This window comes from Esox lucius, chromosome 12, assembly GCF_011004845.1.
Source record: "Esox lucius isolate fEsoLuc1 chromosome 12, fEsoLuc1.pri, whole genome shotgun sequence".
NCBI classification, from domain to species: Eukaryota; Metazoa; Chordata; class Actinopteri; order Esociformes; family Esocidae; genus Esox; species Esox lucius.
Genome location: NC_047580.1, coordinates 9,912,161 through 9,937,111, shown reverse-complemented (window position 1 = coordinate 9,937,111; position 24,951 = coordinate 9,912,161). Strand labels below are relative to the sequence as shown.

Genomic DNA, 24,951 nt, shown 5'->3' with positions numbered 1-24,951 from the left:
ACGTTTCAGTTTGAGGCTAGACAGGATTAGTCCTGGAGTCATGCAGTTATAGGGAGGGGAGTATGAGAGGGAGATAGAAAGAAATAGAGAGCTCAAAGTAATGCTTGACCTTGGAGGCTCATATATTCATAGCACTGTACTTGTCATGGAAATTGTTTCATGAATATATTTCTGAATCCTTGGTTATACAATAATTATTGTGTCTTTTGCTGCTGTTTTTATATAACTACACTGTACAAAATGCAACTGAACATTTCAAATTAAAGCCATTCATCTGAGCAGTGCTAATAAAAAAAACCTGTATATTTTGATCCTGCCTTTTATTCATTTTGTGATCATGGCTCTAATTCTCTGTGTTCCATCTGCAGATTTTTTATGTATGTCTTTATAGTGTTTGCAGATTGGTTGGGGCCCTAATTTTATTGAAATGTAAAACCTTTGCCAAATAATTTTACAGAAAGTACATTACGAGGAATCAAAATAAAATAACATTTTTGTGCATTTATAATGCAGTTTACCAGATGTGATGTGGAACCCACTAGTTAATAGCCCTCACTCGTTCCAGGTCTGAATTTGTCCTGCTATTTAGAAAAAGGAGATTGAAGGAAAATAATTAAATCCATTTTACAAGATTTCCTTCTTTCCCTTAAGGAACTGACCATTATGTATTGTTCATCAGATACAGCCAGCTTTAGGGTCTTCCACTGCGTTATGTCTTTAACTTCCAGTTTCTCTTTCTTTATAATATAATAATAACATTCCTTATCTCATGATATTTTGATCAGACCAACCGGATCTGACTAGGACATGTGCAGTGTATGGTATAAACAGGATTCTAAACAAGTTTTGTGAGTTTAAAATAATTCCAAATGGTTAGCCCCTTTTCTTACAAAAGAGAAAATAATGCCCAGCTTTTCCAGGAGTCTAAGAGTAACAAATGAAAGAGGAAAGTATTAAGCTAACTGACTTAAGAAAACTTTCCTGTAGCTCAATGCCCTGCTCTCTTTCTGGAATTGTCTTTGTCCTCAGGCATGATTGCCCTCAGCATCCACCTGCGTTCATGAAGACGGGTGTATCTGGGGTATCCTGAAACTTCTAAAGGGAAGCCCCCACCGGCCACGCCTTATCCATTCTCCCTGCTGTTCACAATGACAATGACTTTAAATGTTATTGTATTCAAAGCTATTTGTTTTTAATCTAATGTATATTGTTTATTATTTCAAGAAAAGAAGAACTTACTGTCCACATTAATGATTGACACTTTTATCAGGTTGCAGAGAATTTTGCATAGTATTATTTTTTCATTTGTTTCCTAGTGTAAAAAAATAGAAACCCTTGCTTTTTTACAATGAATTTTATTTAGGCAATTTGACAGGACTTAATTTGTGCTATGTATTGCATAATGATGTGATAATGAGTGATTAGTATGAATTGTGTTTAGTTTGGGTTAACAGGAATTTACTTGAGAATAAAAACAATTGGGGTCATGATGTTTGTGAAACATGCAAACACAACAGAGCAAATACTTAACTTTATGGATGGGCTGTGGTTTTTGAGAAACTACATAAAGAATATGACATATGACATGATTCAACATCATACATCACATAGCAAACGTCCACTTCCCCTTTAAGAAATTGACACATTTACTTAGTGTCAGATCAATAGGAGCTCTCTAGAAACCAGAATCTGCTAGGACTATCAGTGTCTGTTTGTCAACTAATTCCAGCTGAACCTAACAAGAATCAGACAATAACCAGTCAAAGAAAATCTTTTCGCAGATCTAACATCTGAATAGACTGGACCTTGAAAAATCTGTTGCATGTTTTTAGAGAGATTAATAAATTCTTCTGCTAAATTTTTGTACTAAACCAACCCATGGTAGTTATTCAAAGGGAATAAAGATCAAGATCACCAGATAAAGTAAGTTTTTTACTTCATGTTTTATTCATTTACAGTAGAATTACAGGGTGTGGCCAACTGCATATTGTCCCATGTCTCTTCCCCTGACATTTTACCCCCCTGGGAAGGTCAATTTAGAAATACATTAGTAGGAGGGGTTTGAGTACCAACCGATAACAATAGAGTAGACATATAGTGTGTTTTGATTTCCAACAGCCATGGCTGCAGATACGGATATGGTGAACTTGTTGGTCATTGCTGGAGCAACGCTGGCCATTCCTATCCTCGCTTTTGTGGCCTTGTTTATCCTCTGGCCCTCAGCCCTCATCAAAATATATTACTGGTACAGTATAATATTGTCTTAAACCCCTCTTGTGTGATGTACAGCATGTCAACTACAGCTTGCAGGTGACATGCTGCATAGTCCTTGTGTCTCTATTTAATGGATTACAAATGAAGCTTGCTAGTGGGGGAGATACGTTTTGTACCTTCTTAACTCTTTAATACATCTGCAATAGATATCTCATCCACTGATGAGCAAACTGCACCCTGTTGGAATAACTGCCAATCTGCCTCAGTATGGAATTACTAATTATAAATGACTAATTATTCATTATTGAGCCAGTTGGTTATTCACCCAAATTAGTTAAATTAGCACCACAAAAATCATCTTAAATTTATCTATCATGTACACAATCTCCTCCGTAAATATTGGGACAGTGAGTACAGTGGATATAAAATGCCAGGTTCTTGTGATGTAAAAGAATGAGACAAAGATAAATCATGTCAGAAATGTTTCCACCTTTAATGTGAACAACTCAATTGAAAAACAAACTGAAATCTTTGAGGGGGATAAATACAAAATAAAAAACTCACAATAACCTGGTTGCATAAGTGTGCACACCCTTAAACTAATACTTTGTTGAAGCATCTTTTGATTTTATTACAGCACTCAGTGCTCCTTTGGGTGATGTGCAGTGTTATGTTTGCGCTAAACATGCCTTTTGGAATTATGGCCAAAAAGTTCAACCTTGGTTTCATCAGACCATAACACATTTTCCCACATGCTTTTGGGGGACTTGATGTTTGTTTTTACAAACTTCAGCCAGGCTTGAATGTTTTTCTCTCAAAGAAAAGACTTCCATCTTGCCACCCTACCCCATAGCCCATTCATATGAACAATATGGGAGATTGTTGTCACATGTAGCACACAGCCAGTACTTGCCTGAAATTCCTGCAGTTCCTTTAATGTTGCAGTAGGCCTCTTGGAAGCCTTCATAAATTTTGGTGGGACGTCCAGTTCTTGGTAATGTCTCTGTTGTGCCATATTTTCTCCACTTGATGATGACTGTCTTCACTGTGTTCCATGGTATATCTAATGCTTTGGAAATTATTTTGTACCCTTCTCCTGACTGATATCTTTCAACAATGAGATCCCTCTGATGCTTTGGAAGTTCTCTACGGACCATGGCTTTTGCTCTGAGATGCAAGTAAGAAAATGTCAGGAAAATCTTACTAGAACAGCTGAACATTATATGTGATTAATCAGAGTCACTTTAGATGATGGCAGTTGTGTAATGACTTCTATTTAACATGAGTTTGAATGTGATGGGTTAATTCTGATACAGTGGATTTATATCCACTGTATCTTAGTATTTAGGTACAGTGGGGAGAGCAAGTATTTGATACTCTGCCGATTTTGCAGGTTTTCCTACTTACAAAGCATGTAGAGGTCTGTCATTTTCATGATAGGTACTCGTCAACTGTGAGAGGGAGAATCTAAAACAAAAATCCAGAAAATTACATTGTATGATTTTTTAATAATTAATTTGATTTTTATTGCGTGACATGAGTATTTTATCACCTACCAACCAGAAAGAATTCCGGCTCTCACAGACCTGTTAGTTTTACTTTAAGAAGCCCTCCTGTTCTCCACTCACTACCTGTATTAACTGCACCTGTTTGAACTTGTTTCCTGTATAAAAGACATCTGTCCACACACTCAATCAAACAGACTCCAACCTCTCCACAATGGCCAAAACCAGAGAGCTGTGTAAGGACACAATTATTAGAAAATGGAAGAAGTTCAAGATTGCGGTCAGTCTCCCTCGGTCTGGGGCTCCATGAAAGATCTCACCTTGTGGGGCATCAATGATCATGAAGAAGGTGAGGGATCAGCCCAGAACTACACGGCAGGACCTGGTCAATGACCTGAAGAGAGCTGGGACCACAGTCTCAAAGAAAACCATTAATAACACACTACGCCGTCATGGATTAAAATCCTGCAGAGCACCCAAGGTCCTCCTGCTCAAGCCAGCGCATGTCCAGGCCTGTCTGAAGTTTGCCAATGACCATCTGGATGATCCAGAGGAGGAATGGGAGAAGGTCATGTGGTCTGATGAGACAGAAATAGAGCTTTTTGGTCTAAACTCCACTCGCCGTGTTTGGAGGAAGAAGAAGGATGAGTACAACCCCAAGAACACCATCCCAACCATGAAGCATGGAGGTGGAAACATCATTCTTTGGGGATGCTTTTCTGCAAAGGGGAAAGGATGACTCCACCAATTTGGCTTGAGGGGAGGATGGATGGGGCCATGTATTGCGGAGATCTTGGCCAACAACCTCCTTCCCTCAGTAAGAGCATTGAAGATGGGTCGTGGCTGGGTCTTCCACCATGATCCGAACGACCCGAAACACACTGCCAGGGCAACTAAGGAGTGGCTCTTTAAGAAGCATCTCAAGGTCCTGGAGTGGCCTAGCCAGTCTCCAGACCTGAACCCAATAGAACATTTTTGGAGGGAGCTGAAAGTCCGTATTTCCCAGCAACATCCCCGAAACCTGAAGGATCTGGAGAAGGTCTGTATGGAGGAGTGGGCCAAAATCCCTGCTGCAGTGTGTGCAAACCTGGTCAAGAACTACAGGAAACGTATGATCTCTGTAATTGCAAATAAAGGTTTCTGTACCAAATAGTAAGTTCTGCTTTTCTGATGTATCAAATACATATGTCATGCAATAAAATGCTAATTAATTACTTAAAAATCTTACAATGTGATTTTCTGGATTTTGGTTTTAGATTCTGTCACTCACATTTCAAGAGTACCTATGATAGAAATTACAGACTTCTACATGCTTTGTAAGTGGGAAAATCTGCAAAATTGGCAGAGTATCAAATACTTGTTCTCCCCACTGTATATACTCCACAAGTGAAGATTGGAAATCAGCCATTATGTATATTGGTTGAAATAATAATGATACCCGGTTGTCAAGGGAGAGAGTAATTCAATTATTTATTGCAGCATTATATAGTCTTGTTCATGAGGTTACGGACAACCTCAATCTCATCTCACTCAATCTCTTCTCTCTGTAATGTTGGTTACAAGCTGATATATACATTTAAAGGGTGTGTCTACCTAGCAAAGATCAGGTTTCCAAAACAGTTACCCCCATGCGAAACTGTCAATGTAAACATTCCTGTGGTCAGAGCGCAACCTACAAAGAGAATTTAAACAGAGAGTTTTCTGTTTTTCTCATTATGTAGGCACATTCACTTCCAATGAAACATACATTCATAATGTAATTGTTAATGCTCAGATTCCACACCTCCTTTGTGATGCTTTGCCAGGCCTTTACTGCAGCTGTCTTCAGTTGTTGTTGGTTTGTGGGTATTTCTGCCTTAAGTTTTGTCTTCATTGAGTGAAATGCATGTTCGATCAGTTTGAGATCAGGGGACTGACATGGCCATTGCAGAACATTCCACTTCTTTGCCTTAAACAACTCCTGGGTTGCTTTCGCAGTATGTTGTGTGTCATTGTCCATCTGTAGAGTGAAATGCTTCCAATCAACTTCGCTGAATTTGGCTGAATATATATCCCTATATCCCTAGCAGACAATATATCCCTGTACACTTCAGAATTCATCCGGCTGCTTCTGTCTTCTGTCACATCATCAATAAACACTACTGACCCAGCACCATTGAAAGCCATGAACGGTCATGTCAGCACAACTGCCTCCACCATGTTTTACAGAAGCCTTCTCCATACTTTTTACTCCCATCATTCTAGTCCAGGTTGATCTTAGTTTCATCTGTTCAAAGAATGCTGTTCCAGAACCGGGCTGGCTTTTTTAGTCTAATCTGGTGTTTCTATTGAGGCTATTGAGGTTTGCAAATTGTAGAAAACCCTCTGTTTTGGCTCTTGTGAAGTTTTCTCATTATGGTAGACTTGGATAATATGTGTTAGAAATCAGCTGTTTCATATAGTGGCTGAAATAATGATCGCATACCCGGTTATCAAGGGAGAGAGTAATTCAATTATTTAGAGCAGCATTTGATAGTCTATTATTCATGAGTTTACGAACTCATTCTCATCTAACTCAATCTCAAATACATTTCCAGTCGTACCTCTACTTTATAAACAGATTGCTGTTGCGCATTGAATGAATGTGACCTCCAGTGTACGGATAAACAGATGTCTGTTTGTGAACTACATACATTCATACACTTCAACATATGTCTACCTCTTGGAGAGTGTTCTTCACTTGGCAGATTGTTGTGAATGGGTTTTTCTTAACCATAGAAAGGACCCTATGGTTATCCACCACTGTTCTCTTCCATGGACGTACAGGCCTTTTTGTGTTGCAGAGCTCACCGGTGCGTTATTTTTTTCTCAGAATGTACCAAACTGTTGAAGTGGCCACTCCTAATGTTCCTGCCATCCCTATGATGAATAATTTTTTGCAGCCTAAGGAGGTCCTGTTTCACTTTGAGAGCTTATTTGAGCACATGTTGTGGGTTTACAGCAACAGCTTCCAAATGCTAATGCCACATCTGGAATCATCTTCAGACCTTTTACATGAAGGAATAGCCCACATCTGGCCATGAAACAGCTTCTGAGTCAATTGTCCAATAACTTTTGGTCCCTTGAAAAAAAGGGGGCTACATATTAAAGATCTGTAATTCCTAAACCAATTTGGCTGTGAATAACAGTTCAGAGACTGTGCTTAAAGCCTATATTCATTATTCAACTGTAACTTGACTATATTTTGGTAAACAGCCAAAATAACAAAACTTCTGTCAGTGTCCAATAATTTCTGGACCTAACTGTACAGTACAAAGTCCATTATTCCTGGGCTGCAAAACATTTGAAATCTTCACATTTAACTGTACAGGAAATAAATACTTGAAAATGGCAAAAACTGAGGATGGATTCAGTACAGGCTTATCCGAACAACGGTGCTTACGATATCCAGTGGCTTGTGGGTTGAATGGGCCGGGCCATCGCTAAGGCAGTCAAAGACGGATACCTTTCCAGAGGCCCATGTTAAAAGATTGATATGAGGCAAAAGTACAGACTGTCACATTTTATTTCTGGGTGTTTCAACGCACATGTTTTACCAACTAAGAATAACAGCACTTTTAGAGTTCCATCCCGCCATTTCATACAAGCATACAGTATCTCACAAAAGTGAGTACACCCCTCACATTTTTGTAAATATTTGAGTATATCTTTTCATGTGATGAAATGACACTTAGCTACAATGTAAAGTAGTGAGTGTACAGTTTGTATAACAGTGTAAATTTGCTGTCCCCTCAAAATAACACAACACACAGCCATTAATATCTAAACCGCTGGCAACAAAATTGAGTACACCCCTAAGTGAAGATGTCCAAATTGGGCCCAATTAGCCATTTTCCCTCCCCGGTGTCATTTGACTCGTTAGTGTTACAAGGTCTCAGTTGTGAATGGGGAGCAGGTGTGTTAAATTTGATGTCATCGCTCTCATACTCCCTCATACTGGTCACTGGAAGTTCAACATGGCACCTCATGGCAAAGAACTCTCTTAGGATCTGAAAAAAAAGAGTTGTTGCTCTATATAAAGATGGCCTAGGCTATAAGCAGCCAAGACCCTGAAACTGAGCTGCAGCACGGTGGCCAAGACCATACAGCGGTTTAACAGGACAGGTTCCACTCAGAACAGGCCTCGCCATAGAAGTCCGCAAATAGTTTGCTGAAGACAAGCAGACTAAGGACATGGATTACTGGAACCATTTCCTGTGGTCTGATGAGACCAAGATAAACTTAATTGGTTCAGATGGTGTCAAACGTGTGTGTAGGCAACCAGGTGAGGAGTACAAAGACAAGTGTGTCTTGCCTACAGTCAAGCATGGTGGTGAGAGTGTCATGGTACTGTGACATACAGAAGCAGAGCATGATCCCCTCCCTTCGGAGACTGGGCCGCAGGGCATTATTCCAACATGATAACGACCACAAACACACCTCCAAGACGACCACTGCCTTGCTAAAGAAGCTGAGGGTAAAGGTAATGGACTTGGCAAGCATGTCTCCAGACCTAAACCCTATTGAGCATCTGTGGGGCATCCTTAAACGGAAGGTGGAAGAGCGCAAGGTCTCTAACATCCACCAGCTCCGTGATGTCGTCATGGAGGAGTAGAAGAGGACTCCAGTGGCAACCTGTGAATCTCTGGTGAGCTCCATGCCCAAGAGGGTTAAGGCAGTGCTGGAAAATATTGACACCTTGGACACTTTGGTTACTTTGTCACAAATCCCTTGCATTCAATAACTGCAATGAGTCTACGAACCAGTGACCACTAAATTCATGGTATCATTCTTTGAGATGCTTTGCCTTGCCTTTTGCTTGTTTTGAGGAGTTTTTGCCTCCTCTTCAGCAAGTGAAATACATGTTCAATAGGAACTCCAAAACGTTCCATTTTCTTCTCCAGATTAACTCCTTGGTTGCATCAGCATTGTATTTTGAGTCATTGTCCTGTTGAATTACCAGACAATGAGTCTAGTGGCATTTTTTCTTGTAGATGCTCCTGTACACTTCTGAATGAATTCTGCTGCCATCATTTGTATATAAATAAAGATGAATCAGCCCATTACAGAGGCAGCCGTGCATGCCTATACCATGACACTACCTCCACTGTGCTTTACAGATGAGGTGGTATGCTTTTGAACATCTACAATTCCTGTTTTCCTTCACACTTTTGCATTCCCATCACCTTTGTCTCATCTGTCAATAAAACTTTGTTCCAAAACTGTATTGGCTGATCTCTGCACTTTTTAGCAAATTCTAATCTGACCTTTCTGTTTTTGGAACTGATCAAAGGTTTGCATCACACCAGCATTCCGGAGGTTGTTGGTGATTTCACTGACACATATTTTAGGGTTGTTTTTCATTGCTCTGTTCATCTTTCTTTCATTAACAGCTGTTGTTTTCCTTGGCCAACCTGCCGACTGCTGAAGACTCCGATGGTTTCTATCTTTTTCCAGTCATTCCAAACTGTTGATTTGATTATGCTTAACTTTTGTTTCACAGTTGTAATTGAGTTACTTTTTTATTTTAGAAACAAAATTACTTGCTTTTTTCATAGACAGCTCCCTAGTCCTCATGATGGATTATGCTTACTGAAACCAAATGCAGACTACAAAGTCAAAAGCAAAGAATTGAACTGAGACACATTCACAGCTCTTTTATGGATGAAAAATCTATGCAACAGGAAACACCTGAGCCAAATGTCCCATTAGTTATGCTTGCATAAAATGGGGCATGGAACTCTTGACAGTGCTTTTATTTTATGCTTTTATAGTTGATGAAACATATAAGTGTTGAAATGGACAGAAATAAAAGGTGATATTCTGTACTTTTGCCTCATATTTATCTTTTCATATGCATTCAGTGTACAGCAAAAATAGCAATTTTGACTGTACTGTCCCATTACTTATGGAGGGCACTGTATACCCTCATTGTACTCTTTAGTTAAGGCTGTACTCAACTCTGCCAAAGCAGCTCTGTTTCCCTTAATGCCTATTCCATTAGGTGTTCCTGAGGGATTTCGACAGTTATTTACCTTCTGACCCTGTCAGAATGATGTGGTATTTTGCATGTTCAATCTGTCTGAAGGAATGTTATTTTTTTGCTAAAGAAAAGATAGTTTGATAGTAATTTCTATTCTGGCCATTAGAAAAAATTATCCTAGTGACTTCTATAGTTTCCACTCGTAGCTGACAGTTTCATTCTAGCCCCAATATGACCGCATTCTCCCATACAGCAAACCACTGTTTTTCAGCTTGTCCCATAACCATGTTCAGTAGCTGACATTTAGTCTTTTTCTCTTGCTACACCAGAATCCCAAAATAAAAATAGTAAAATATAATATGTAATTTAGTGTCAGAGAGTCAGAGGAAAAGATAGAGATGCACTATAACTTCATGGCCCATTAGTTATAATTACTGTTTAAGTATAAATATTAATCTGGATATTAGTATTAATTTGGATATTTACCCAAATTCATCTCTGGATACATATCTGAAAGAGAACCCCTAAGTTAACTTTACATTTCTGTTAACTATGTAAACGTGGTATAGAAATTGTCTAATTTCTGAGTGATCAAAATAGTACCTTTAAGCACATCTGTTTGTAATGAATGCTTTAGAAACATAACTAATTAAAAGGCGTTATTACTATCTAAGATAAATTTGAATTACATGTTACACTTGGAACAAAGTATGGATATTTACCGAAAAGGACGCACCAATTGAAGTAAATTCCAAGTTGGCAAAGCAAGAAGTAAAACCACCCAGTGGGAACACTTTAGCACTGGCTTAGATTTTCACTAACAGACATGTGGGATAATACTATTCAGCCGTTTTCCTTGAATTAGAGATCAAATATTCCAATCCAAATAACCCTCACAGAGGTAAAAACATAATCTATGTTTAATAATGTCTGGCTTGTTGTGAAGTCCTTTGATCCAAACAAAGTTCTTAGTGTCTGTGAAAGTCTTGTAGTCACAGCTGGCTAGCTGTTGTGGTGTTATTTCCCAAATGGGAGAGATTAAGCCACCCAAGGCCAGGTTCTGCTTCCACAGTCCAATACTTTGGTAGGCTGGGTTCTTTGTCCCATTCCCCGCATTTGGATTTCAAAGTGTGTTGATCAATCGAGTACCATAAAGCATGGATTTCTCCAAAGACTCTTGATTTGACTGAATTAATTTCCTTCAACCTGAGTGAAAAGGAGGTGGTGGCCGATGGTTCAGCCCCTGCCTCCCTACTCCCTCCATCTTCCTCTTCATTTCTGGCACATTCAATATCAATCTAGGTTTTAAGACAAACATACATTCCTGACTTAATTACTTGGCCTAGTTTCATCAACTCAACCGTCCTTTGTAGAGAGGGTTTTGGGTTGTGTCCAGCGAGGCGTCCAGTGTAGAGTCCTTGTGTCTCTGCCATTAATAGTGTTTCATCATCAGCCTGTGGACGTCTCTGTATTCCAACATAATAAATCATTATGTCATAAATCCTATCCCATGAAACTGTCTAATGGGGGGATGAGTTGTGATTAAGTGAAAAGGGAGAAGGGAAGGAGGACATTCTTTACATGGGAGCATCCTCATGACCTCCACAATGTTCCAACACTATCTAACCCTCTGAAGGTACTGGAGGAGGACCCTGGGTCTGCAGGTGCGCTATGCAGATTGTGGAGGGTATCGCTTTTGTTACTCTTACAGAGGGAAGCCGGGGTACAGACCATCCATCCTCATGCTACACGGCTTCTCTGCCCACAAAGACACATGGCTCACTGTGGTAAAGGTAACAGAGGGTGCATTTCCTAGTATGCAGTAGGCTGGTAAGGCACTTTGGAGATGGCATACAAACCTGTATATAGCGTGCTTTTGCCATTTTAATATATCCGTAAGTGCTAGCAGGTGTAGTAAATCCATATGAAGAGTTATAAATGTAGGTTTGTGACGTGTCCTTCTCTGGCATCTAGTATCTACCCAAACACCTGCACATACTTTGTGTGGATATGCCGGGCCATGAGGGAACCACGCGGACCAACACAGAGGACTACTCCATCCGGGGCCAGGTCAGGAGGATTCATCAGGTGGGTCTTGCATGAATACAACTTTTCATTTAAAACGACACACAGCATAAGAGATTACCCAAGATTTGTTGTCACATCAGGGTTCCTAAGTTTGTCCCCTTTTTGCAGTTTGTGGAGACCATTCGGCTGAACAGGAAGCCTTTCCATTTGATTGGGACATCCATGGGGGGCAATGTGGCTGGGGTGTATGCAGCCAGCTATCCCTCGGAAATATGTAGCATTACGCTTATCTGTCCAACTGGTCAGTGATACATTTTTACAATATAACAATATCACAGTGTTTGTGTGCATCTGTGTGTGACACACAAAAAAAAAATATATGAAAATACATTACAACAAGGTATTGGTAAACAATACCAATACCTTGATGATGACACTTAAAAGTGTCATCATCATGTCTCTGATCAAGTCTGATCGAGTCTTTGATCTGAAAAAGCAGCGTCAACATCATGTCTTTACCCCTAGGTATACGGTACCCCTGTGAAACGAAATTTGACAATCATCTGCAGGACCTTGAGCACAGTCATTACACTCTGAGCATCCCACTGATCCCGTCCACGCCAGAAGAGATGGAGGATATGCTCAAGCTTTGCTCCCACGTCCGCTTTAAGATCCCACAACAGGTGGAGTAATCACACTAATCCATAGACCTGCGTAATGTTCCACTTTCATATGCCTACAGCTAGACAGTTATACCAGGCTGATATCTTCCATATTCATATATTAGATTCTTCAAGGACTTGTGGATGTTCGACTTCCAAACAATGATTTTTATCAAGAAGGTGAGTTTTCTACCTTTGTCTATTAGCCAAATATACAGTATTGAAGGATTTTCTGTCTTTGAAAATATTTATTTTATGATAAAGATATCATTTTGTCACGGATGTAAAGTGCTTTTTGACAAGGTTTACTAAGTCTCTCATTTCCCTTCACAGTGTTCATGGAGATTTTGGGAGAGAATTCCAGATACGCCCTACAGGAACATTTGCATCTGATTACCGCTCCTTTGCAAGTCATATGGGGTAAACAGGACCAGGTAAATTTACCAAAAGTCGAGATGCTTATGTATGCAAATTAAACAAAATTAGAAGAGGGAAACTGAAAATTAGGGGACCCTACTCATAAATACTCTTCAAATGTACATGACCACAGGCATCATATAAATTGTCAATCTTATAGATGCTCTCTCCTACAGGTGGTGGATGTCTCTGGGGCTGCGGTGGTGGCGGAGGCCTTGCCTGGTTGCAGATTGGACATATTAGAGGGCTGCGGCCACTCTGTGGTGATGGAGAGGCCTCGCCGTACTGCCAAACTAATCATGGAGTTTATAATCTCCCTGGGTACCACTAGCGGCCCCATCAAGAAGTGTTCCTGAGAAATAAAGGCTATATAGAAGTTTATTATTTAGAAAATGATTTATATATAACCCCATTTCCAAAAGTTGGGACTCTGTGTAAAATGTAAAGAAAAACAGAATGCAATGATATGCAAATAATTGAAACCCAATTTTCTATAGAAAATAGTACAAGTATCAAATGTTGAAACTGAGAATTGTTATTGTTTCTTCAAAAATGCAGTGCTCAAAAAAATTAAGGGAATACGTAATCACCTGCCGTCTCTTTCATCTGCACCAAAACAGGTTACGTTGATTCACAATCGCTCATGCTTGCTAACTGGACAGACTGATATATCTGAAGTAGAAGTGACTTGGTGTTTTATTGTGATGATTACTTTTTATTGTGTTCCCTTAATGTTTTTGAGCAGTGTATTTTTTTCATTAAGACCCAATGTGTGATTTCAGTGTTCCCTAAAAATGTTCCCATCTATATGCCCACATTGCTGCCAAAAATCTGGAATTGGGCAGCAAAAGCCTGGAAAAGTTGTGTAATGCTAAAAAAAAACCTGGTGGAACATCTGACATCATTAAAAGTTTCAGATAATCCAGAGAAACCTCTGTATGCAAGGTTGAAAACCAATATTAGATGGCTATGATCTTCAGGCCCTCAGACGGCACTGCATTTAAAACAGACACTATTCTGTTGTGGACATCCTGGCATGGCCTCACGAACACTTCCAAAAACCACTGTCTGTGAACACAGTACGTTGCTGCATCCACAAATGCAAGTTAAAACTCTACCATGCAAAGAAGAAACCATATTTAAACAAGATCCAGAAACGCAGCCGCCTTCTCTGGGCCCGAGCTAATTTAAGATGGACTGAGACGAAGTGCCAAACTGTCCTGTGGTCTGACAAAACAAAATTGGAAATTATTTTTGGGAATCATGGACGCCACGTCCTCCAGGTTAAAGAGGAGAGGGACCATCAGGATTCTTATCAGCACACAGTACAAAAGCCAGCATCCGTGATGGTATAGGGGTGCATTTGTGCACAAAGGGCCGGGTGACTTGCACATCTGCGAAGCCACCATTAATGCTGTACTATATATACAGGTTTTGGAGCAACATAGCAAGACAATGCCAAACCATATTCTGCACGTATTACAACAGCATGGCTCCGTCGTAATATTCTAAGCTAAACAGGCCTGCCTGCAGTCCAGAACTGTCACCCATTGAAAACATTTGGAGCATTATGAAATGTCTAGAGACATCTGAAGGATGATCAAAGGACCCAGGATAGTGATGGCCGAACAAGGCCTTGTTGAATCAATGAGGCTTTCCAGCACATTGCTTCTCTAAAAGGCAAATTTCTCAATGCCTCGTCTAGCCAACACCCCTTGAAATCATTAATAGCAGGTCAAATAATGATTACAGCAATTATTTTGCATTGGCTCAACAGAAGCTTCAGTCATGCACTTCAAGGACTCATGTCAGTTGCATCCCTCGCAATGCACAGTATAGTTAATAGGTTAGTTCACACTTAATTTGTGTATTCTTATGTTTTCCTAAAAGTTTTTTTTATTTGCATAAGTAATAGGTAAACACTGAATGTGAAAGTGCTTGTTTAATCAGTGAGTAAAGAAATAAAGAGAGATGACATTTGTGTGTGCTTTCACATGTGTTTTAAACTGGCAACTGAGCATTTGTAACTGGACAGTGAGGGAAAAATTGTGCTTTTGTAACAGGGAAATATCTTATTATTTTTTATTGAGGAACACATTATTTTTCTAGGTGGGTCCATTCCAAAAAAAAGTAATAATATCTATTCAGTCATCAAACAATTTTCGCCCACTCTTGAAAATGAACAGCGTTTCACTTCCTTATATACTCAAACTGGACTGGAAACCAAAAGCCAGCACATCAGGTTGTACAGCGCAGACATTAAGCTTCATACGTCATCTAAGGGGCGTTTTCTTTTATCTGAAACCGGATACCGAAGCTTTGTTATGACCAGTCTCAATAGAAAATCTCAAGGTGCATACTGAAGTGTCGCTTCAAGTGTCCTATTACTAACCCAGAATGCATCTCAATTTTAGGAATCATGGCAAAGGGTCTGAATACTGTGATGGCAATTTCTAAAATCCAAATAATTCTATGAAAATGGTAGGTAAGACAAGAGAAATCAATTACGCAATAAACGGTTTTAATCTTGCTTGCAAGGAGAAAGTATACAGGTTACAAAGTAACGGTGGATAGTTTCTAAATAAAAACATCATTTCGACAGTATTTATTACATAGGAAGAAGGGGTGTGGTAAGATGCTGCCATCTGTTTCATGTCAATCAAACACCTTTCCCTTTGTTCTATCACACACGTCAAATGCTATCTTCCCCCACCTTATCCTTCCTGCAATAATGTTTACCCAAAGGGGCAAACTGACCTTACTCCCCCTGTTGTATATCTTCTCCTATCTTGTCCTAAAACCCATTGATCTGCATCTGGACAGACAATAGATGTCCCCTATGCAAATACCAGGTCCCACACATTCCTGTACCTATCTTAACAGTGGGACTCACTCCTTTATACAGTCAGAATACATTGTATAAGAAATTTCCACAACAATCCATCCTCTTGATACCATGTCAAACCTTGGTATCAAACCTTAAACAGTTCACTCATTAGGATGTAGACTGCAACAAAACAGTACTCTTTAACAACATGACCCAGTCAATATAATTATCCTTAATGATTAGAGAACTTAGCAAATCTGAAATGTCTGGATCCTCCTTTGCATTCTTCTAGATCAGTACCTTCCGTATAAACACCAAGATCACACATTGTCATCATACAGAATCATAACATAGTACAGCAAAACTTTTTTTTTTATGTTAAAATCATCATAAACACCTATCACTGAATGCATCCTTCAATTTATCACTGTTACAAAGTTCTCTCATGCCAATTGCTCAATTCCCTGAAAAGTCCTCTCCATGGTTCCATTTGGATGTCCTTCCAAAGTCATCACAACTGTTCTGCTCCTTCAAACGTCAGACAGTCAGTTATGAACCATTTCTTTGACAGGTCGATGTAACAGAACGAAAAAGTCAGATGTATATTCCAAGGTGTTGTCCTTCACAGCTCAGATGCAGACACAGCTCTTGTTGTCTCCATTCTAGCTGCTTTATCAGCCAGGCCAGGAGAATCTGTGTGTTTTCCTTTGTGAATTCCAAGATGACCAGTTTTAGCTTAAGGTTCTAGAGCTAAAGGCCATGTAGAAAGTGACTGGTTACTAGCACCCGAAAATTCACTTTTCCCTCAGTGACTTCAATTCACTGTGTCTAACCTTTCAACACTGAAATCCTCCTGTAGCGTGTCGTCGATCCCAGGTTCCTCTCTCAGCTACCTGGACAGCAGATGAGATGTACCTGGTATGGACCCAATCAGCGTTGCATGATGTTGTGCAGTAGATCTTTCCTACGCCTCCATCCTCTCGGTTGGAGGTTGCCTTCTCCATCACATTGCAGAACCATCAGGACTCGAGTCAGTCCAGCTCACAGGAACCCAGCATCCTGTAGACGTGCAGCACCTAGACGTGCAGCGCTCCAGAGTAGTAGGACAGTCTGTCTGTGAGATCCATCTCACCTCAGCCACCTCACAGTTGTCCTTTTAAGCCAAGCTCAGTCTCTCTCTGGGCTCCAGCAAGTCCTCTATTGTTGAATCGCTTTCAAGTGTTCTGTATCTGAATGTGTGAATTATCCTTGAGAAGATTAGTTCCAACTGCACAGTACATCATCACATATGTCCATCACGTTAGCTTGTTGCATCTCGCTGATACATTAGAACCACACACTACCAAACACTCAAACCCTATATTTCCAATGTCTCTCTACTTCTTTTCTCCAAATAGATTAGAACGGTTGAAATCAATAACAGTATCGTTAAAACATTAACATCTCTGGTGCTTCTGTTCTGCTAGTGTAGCAAAATAACAATTCCACTCTTTTCTATAGTTGGTTTAACAACCAACACAAAGAACAGAAGAACACAATTTCACATTTCTCATTACTGTTCTAAAAACTCATCAGTTAAGATAGTTTGCTTACATTGAAGTACCACTCTCTAAGAGCAGTCCATGAACAATTCTCAGTTCATCTATATAATTTACATCTGATTGTGTTGTATTGGAACTACAATCAAATCCACCATTGTTTCACATAAAGGACCAAATACCTTATTCCAAATCAAACATTTCACACCATCTTGAAGGTCAGCTAACATAACTGTTATTTAGCCTAATTTCTCTACAAGATGAAACTTAGTGTGAATGTCTCCAAGTCTCTTCTTATTATCCTAGCACATCAAACACACTCTGAAATCCTGTCATAAATCATGACCCCCCCTTTTTACTCCTTTACCACCACAGGGCTCTCCCTGGAGTGGGGGGTGGTTTACTAACCTAGGATAACAGACCCTGGTCTTGAAGGATTGTCACCTTATCACTAAGGGACACTGTTGTTATCTTGAAACACCCCAGGCATTCACAATAGTAAAACAACCTTTTTTCTCTTCATCACCTCAAAGAAACCTCTGTTAACCATTAACTTTCCAATGATTGCTTACTAGGACAGAACTTAAATTAGAATTAGAATACCCAATTTTGATAATGTCTGTTTCTCTTCTAAAGAGTCCAAACAAGTTAAAATCCATCTCAAACTGTTTTTTGTGTCAGTGAGTGGAGTGCTCCAGTGGGTCTGTACCTCTCTTTATGCAATTTAGACTATGCAAGACTTCTCAACTTGGTTTTCCAGAAATATAACTTGATGCAGAATTATTTTCTCAATATCAAATTAAACCATGGCAAAATTTTGTAAACATGTAAGAAATAACAAAATGTGCTCCCTGCACGTTTCTACCCACTTATTCCATAGTGCATAAGATCAATATGATTACTTCTAATCAAATATTAAACTAACTGAAAAGTAACACACCCATCAAATTAGTTATTGCTTAGCTAAACCATTTCAAAATGGCAAGATGTATTCCACTCAACCATAACCATGTTAGATTTCACATAAAACATACATTTCAAAAACCCAATTGAACAAGCTATATTATTCACGTAACTTCTTTAAGTACCTATTTAATTTGCTTTGAACTCTAAGTTCAACTCTTTTTCATTTGAACTCTAAGTTCAACTCTTTTCCACTATAGATAATCATTTCATACAATCCCCCCCTGCTTTCAAGACAGAAAATGACTTCAAGCTTGAAAGCAGAGCCATTACAGGACCGAAAATGAAAATTCTAACATGCATTCAGTAAATGTCGCAAACTGAATATCCAACCAAAACAACCGAAAATAAGAAAAACATCCTTAAAGGAAATTAAAAAAAACTGTACCACACATACGGTTGCTCGTGTGAAGGAACTCCCAAATTAACATATCAAAATGTGCATCTACACAGGCAATGGCCAAACTAATTTGAGACCAACAAACATCATGACTCAATTTACCTCCTAAACTCTAGGGAATTTTCTCAATTTTAGATGTAAGTCTACGTCATTCAAAATAGTGGCGGTCAGCCAAAATCGCTACTTCCATGCATATCTCATGCAAAGACATCGAATTTGTTCTAGCAATTAACAATGTTGGATGACTCAAGGTCTCCACCCTTACTACAATTTGATTCGAAATCATAAATGTAAACATTAAAGCAACCAAAAGGAAAACTTATTCTGCTTTCACTTAATGTTTTATCATCCCAAAACTGAACATGTGTTGGTAAAATTACCACGTGTGAGAACAGGCTGAACACTCAAATTTAACCCTTAGTAATATGCTACCTTGATATAATGTTAAGGGTGGCGGAAGCCATCCCAGTTGACCTGCCCACCCTTCCTGAAGCTCTGAGCTCAACACATATATGGTAAGCCATTAGCAAGGCCAAATGTTCGTTTATGGTCCCCAGACCATCCTCTCAACTTAGCCTACATCGTTCGTTAACTGAAGATTTTAGATTTAGTGTCCAACCTATCTAATATCTTCGCAGTTTGTAAAAATGTGCTTATCATTATCTATACAAAAACTCAACATTATGGTGGAAATTAAGAAACTCTTAAGAATGGCAATCCAGGCAGAAAACAGATTTATGACGTCACTATAATCAAGGTACAATGAGAAATCCAAAGGAAACTCAATGTAGCCTTAAACACCTTTACATCAATACCCTATTTGTTCACTAATGTACCATTCCAGAATTTAAATCCCATGAACAAGTAGCAGTCGCTGGTTTTAAAAACACAAGTATTATCCCAGTTATCGTTGGTAAATACATAGAAGAGAAACTATATTATTTAACCAAACTCAATTTAGCATTTAAAATAGGACGTCTAATTTTAGGTTAATTTAAACGGGGAATAAACTGGCTTTGGCTATTTGGGGAATAAACGGGCCGTAGTCATTTTACACTCTTTTGCAGGCTATGACTATATTGGCTGAATCCAGTCTTCATGGAAAACAGCATGTTACCTTAATACTAAAAACTTTTGCTATCGTCTGCTTCCCACTCCATACAAGGAGAGGGAAAACACTATTTTAACCCCTCATTACGAAACCACATTTTACCAAATCACAGAATCATCATTATACCAATTTCTAAGCTATCCCTCTAATTATATTTCGGACAATATTCTCTTAAACACCTAAGTTAGCAGGCTAACACTCCCACGTGTGCAAGCCATCAGGCAAATTCAATTTCACAATTTCAGCACAAAGGGAAAAGCCAAAAGAGTAGGCCTCGCATAATAACCATGTTAACAACGCAATGTAAGCGTTCGCCCAAACGCACTCCAAACAAGACGAAACATTGCTATTACAAAACTTCCAAGTTAACACCAACCTCGGTAAACGAGATCCAATATTCTATCAAGGAATACTCAATGCAGCCAATCGGATCCCTCGTGCACAGGGAATACCAAAATGGACAAATGCATTTACTAGACCGACCACAACCAGACAATGACAAATGCCCGTGACTCGGGCCATAACAAACACAAGTGGCGCGTGCATATACAACTTCTGTAGCATACTGATCCAAACCATAAGCTGACTAACAATTGCGGCAATTTTACAGGAGCCTTCTACAGGCACTGAAAGTATGAGATCCAATCTCAATTGCATATTTAAGTCCAACCTAAATTGCAGATGTTCAAGCAGTCCAACCGCTTATAATCCAGCACTAATCGCAACGCAATAGGTTAGCAGCATAGGAATGGTTGTCAGGCCTAACTACAGTCGCTATTAACCAAAACACCACACTTAACAAACACACATACAGGAGCACGCTATACTCCATCACGCAGTCCAACTGCTGCACGGGAATTGGTGTCAGGACATGGAACAAAAACGACATGTTTCTAACTACAGCCGCCCTGACTGCAATACTCAAAAAAAACTTCTAGTCACCATACTTACTCAAATCCATCTATCAATTTCTACAAAACCATCAAATCATCAACCACATTGTTTACTAAAGCATATGAAAACTGTATTAAGGAACAATCTCACCGGTTGATGCTCCCTCTGGTCCCCTGTCTGACCGTCCGCACCCCTCCCTCAGGCGGTTCAGCGTTCCTGCGTGTTCCCGTTGAATCACTCGCGGCAAGGCCAAAGAGATTACGGGTGTGTACACCTGGTGTGTACAACTCCCCACTTTTGGAACTTTTCTTGAAACTCGTAGACATGCTCAACACTTCCAAAGCGGAGCAGAAAACGGCCTCCAGCGGCCCACAGCATTTCCACGTTCACAACGAAAAAGTCCACAGAGCTTATGACTCCAACGATGCAGTGTCCCGATCGGGCCTCCAAAGAGACCCACCTATCGGTCCAGCTGAACTCCGCGGGGTGGGGTGACGGGCGATCAGAGGAGAACGAGCCATCTAACCTGAGCAAAAAAAACTACAACACAGATCAATATACTCCACACTGTCTACACACCGTAGCCTACGCTTTCCAAACAACTTTTCATACGTTACCACAGCCATCTACCTCCAATCAGCCCGACAGGCCGCGCATCCATCACCGAATGAAAACGCCAGTCGCCGGAAAACCTAATAACGCTCAAAGAAACATTGTTCACATGTCCAAACACCATATACGTCAGTGATAATTTTTGCCGGTCCAGCGTAAACACGAGAGACCGGCAAATATTTACTGTCGCACGTCCCCATGTTTCAGATTTACCCAGTAAATCTAATTTATACTCAACACAACCAGAAAGCGAAGTCAAGCTCGTCAGCCCACAAATGAGATTTTAAAAAGGTCCAACCTTTTACTGCAGATTTTAAACTATAAAGTCCAACTTAAAGTTTTTAAACCGAATTGCGTTCTTACCCCCAAATTCAATTTCCGCAGGAAACCTGTACTGATCAAGCACGAGTCACAGCTCCCTTCAGGCACTCTTTCTCAGCCCGTCAAAGGATAAGCCTTTTCTGGACGGTACTAGAATTCCAGAGCTTTCTCTGGCCGTGCACGGTTAACCTGTTAGGAAAGGGACTCAAAATCGATCAGGATTAGGATCCCGGACGAGCCCCCAAATTGTGATGGCAATTTCTAAAATCCAAATAATTCTATGAAAATGGTAGGTAAGACAAGAGAAATCAATTACGCAATAAACGGTTTTAATCTTGCTTGCAAGGAGAAAGTATACAGGTTACAAAGTAACGGTGGATAGTTTCTAAATAAAAACATCATTTCGACAGTATTTATTACATAGGAAGAAGGGGTGTGGTAAGATGCTGCCATCTGTTTCATGTCAATCAAACACCTTTCCCTTTGTTCTATCACACACGTCAAATGCTATCTTCCCCCACCTTATCCTTCCTGCAATAATGTTTACCCAAAGGGGCAAACTGACCTTACTCCCCCTGTTGTATATCTTCTCCTATCTTGTCCTAAAACCCATTGATCTGCATCTGGACAGACAATAGATGTCCCCTATGCAAATACCAGGTCCCACACATTCCTGTACCTATCTTAACAGTGGGACTCACTCCTTTATACAGTCAGAATACATTGTATAAGAAATTTCCACAACAATACTCATGCACATGAGATTTTATTTAATAAATAAACAGGCAAAAATGTGTAAAAACATGTTTTTTTGCTTTGTCATTACGGGGTAGCATGTAGATTGAAAAACTACATTTTATGAATTATAAATTGAGTGAAACAACAAAATGTGGAGAAAGTGAAGATGTCTGAATACTATCAGAAAGCACTATATAAATGTACGCACACATTTAACAAGTATTAGTAATTATTCTTCAGTCAATTCATCTTAGCTCTTAAGTAGTGAATTCAGGGGTTTTCAGTAACAAATTAATTCAAAACAGATAAGTTGTCTCCGCTTGTTCAGTGGACCTACATATAAATACACAATTGCCATTCTCATTGATAAAATGTAAGGCAACATGTTTTACTTAGCTATCCACTTGCCAACAGCGCCCTTGGGAAAAGAGCAACCCCATTTTCACCCCAATTAATAGTTTAGTTTTATATTTTTTTGCCTAGGAATATCTCAAATGTTTTAATATAATATTTCAATAGTTTAAAGTACATTTCACTCAAAAACAAGTCTCAAGAATGTTTTTCAGCCATCTGAAAATTCTGATCAAAACATCTTCCTACAGATATCTTTGCTACCACTGTGAAAAATAACATACTCCCATCCAACAGAAAGGGGTTGCAAACTACGGATCTCTTTAAAAAAAAACTGCATACCATCCATGAAATATGGTGGAGGGGGGACTTATAGCTTGAGAATGTATGGCATGTTTGGTTGAAAATCTGAATCCAACCGAGCATGCCCTTCACATGCTGAAGAATGACAAGAACACAACCCCAAAACAAGCATGAGCTGTTTTATTGTTTTTGGAAAAAAACATGCCCATTTTGAATTTGATGCCAGCAACACATTTAAAAAAAAACTTGGGACAGGGCCATGTTTACCATAGTTTTGCATCACCTTTTTTTAAAATACTCCGTAAGAGTTTGGGAACTGAGGAGATCAATTGCTGTAGTTTTGAAAGTGAACTTTGGAGGATTTAGGATTTCAGTTGCTCAACAGTTCGGGGTCTCCTTTGTCATATTGTTTCATAATGCACCAAAAGTTTTCAGCGGTTGACAGGCCTGGAATGCAGGCAGGCCAGTTTAGCACCTAGACTCCATGCATGGAGCCATGACTCCTTGCCTAGACTCCATGCAAGGAGCCATGCTGCTGTAATAAATGTAAAAGATGGTTTGGCCTTTTCTTGCTGAAATAAGCAAGGCCTTCCCTGAAAAAGACACCATCTGGATGGCAGCATGTTGTTCCACAACCTCTACATATTGTTCAGCATTTATGGTGCCTTCATAGATGTGCAAGCCACCCATGCTATGTGCACTAATGCACCCCCATACCTTCACGGATGCTGGCTTTTGAACTGTGTGCTGATAACAAGGTCCCTCTCTTTTAACCCGGTGGATGTGGCATCCATGATTCCCAAAAATAATTTCTAATTTGGATTTGTCACACAGTTTTCCACTTTGCCTCAGTCCATCATAAATGAGCTTGGGTCCAGAGAACACGGTAGCGTTTTTGGATCCGGTTTATATATGGTTTCTTCTTTGCATGGTAGTGTTTTAACTTGCATTTGTGGATGCATCGATGTCCTGTGTTCAGACAGTGGTTTTCAGAAGTGCTACTGAGGCCATGCAGTGATGTCCACTACAGAGTCATGTCTGTTTTTAATACAGTGCTGCCTGACTGAGGCCCTGAAGATCACGTCCATCCATATTGGTTTTCAGCCTTGTCCCTTGCACACAGAGATTTATCCGGATTCTCTGAATCTTTTAATTATATTATATACTGTAGATGATGAGATCCCAAAACCCTTTGCAATTTTATGTTGAGAAACACTATTTTTGCAATACTTGCCTTCCCAGTCTTTCACAGAATGGTGAACCCCTCCCTATCTTTACTTCTGAAAGACTTATCCTCTCTGGAAAGCCCTTTTTCATACCCAATCATGTTACTGACCTGTTGCCAATTAACCTAACTAGTTGTGAGATGTCCAGCTTTTTTAAACTTGTTTTAAATTTTTCACCAAACAATAACATTTCTCAGTTTCAACATTTGATATGTTGTCACACTTGCGGAAAAATCCAGCGATATTTGCGTGCATTCCACCAAAACTTGATACATTACCAACACAATTGTCTACACACTTGCAAAACTCTGATGGGGCTCTATTGAATATGTGGGGCATGCTACCTCGGAAGGGGGTATCTCCAGCTATCGATATCTGCAACAAAATAATCTAGGGTCTGTAGTGTTCTTTAATCTGTCTCAGAAAATGCACCATTGTACAAAAAGTGCTGTAATTTCTAAATGGTTCATAAAATAAAAATCCAAACAAAATGGTCAGTCTGCACTTCAAAACCATAGTCATTTCAAATACTAAGTGCTGGAATACAGAGCCAAAAATACATCACTTTCCAACTACTAAAAATACATCACTTTTTTCCAACTACTTTTAGAGTCCATTGTATGCCTATCTCTCTTAAATTAAATGGGAGGAATTTTTGCACACACTTGCTGTATGATGAAGTGCTTTCCAATGAGTTTATATGCATTTGCCTTTACTATAGCAGACAAGAGGTTTCTGCAGGCTCTTTTATGTGCTTTCAGCCTGTCCTGTTTTCTGAGTTAATTAAGCCACTGTAATTATGCTGTTGAAAAGTCCACTCCTACCTTTAGGAGTGTGTTC

At 39.6% G+C, this 24,951-nt stretch overlaps 1 protein-coding gene across 1 annotated transcript; it reads left to right on the top strand.

Annotated features, from left to right (window-relative positions):
- The first annotated feature begins 1,712 nt into the window (after nucleotides 1-1,712).
- On the top strand, nucleotides 1,713-13,229 carry abhd6b (abhydrolase domain containing 6, acylglycerol lipase b). The gene is made up of 9 exons (XM_010875907.3): nucleotides 1,713-1,923; nucleotides 2,119-2,245; nucleotides 11,357-11,513; nucleotides 11,695-11,808; nucleotides 11,917-12,049; nucleotides 12,274-12,431; nucleotides 12,536-12,590; nucleotides 12,744-12,844; nucleotides 13,004-13,229. Exons 2-9 carry the CDS (start codon nucleotides 2,121-2,123, stop codon nucleotides 13,181-13,183), a joined length of 1,023 nt encoding a protein of 340 aa, XP_010874209.1. The 5' UTR covers nucleotides 1,713-1,923; nucleotides 2,119-2,120; the 3' UTR covers nucleotides 13,184-13,229.
- The last annotated feature ends 11,722 nt before the right edge of the window (nucleotides 13,230-24,951 follow it).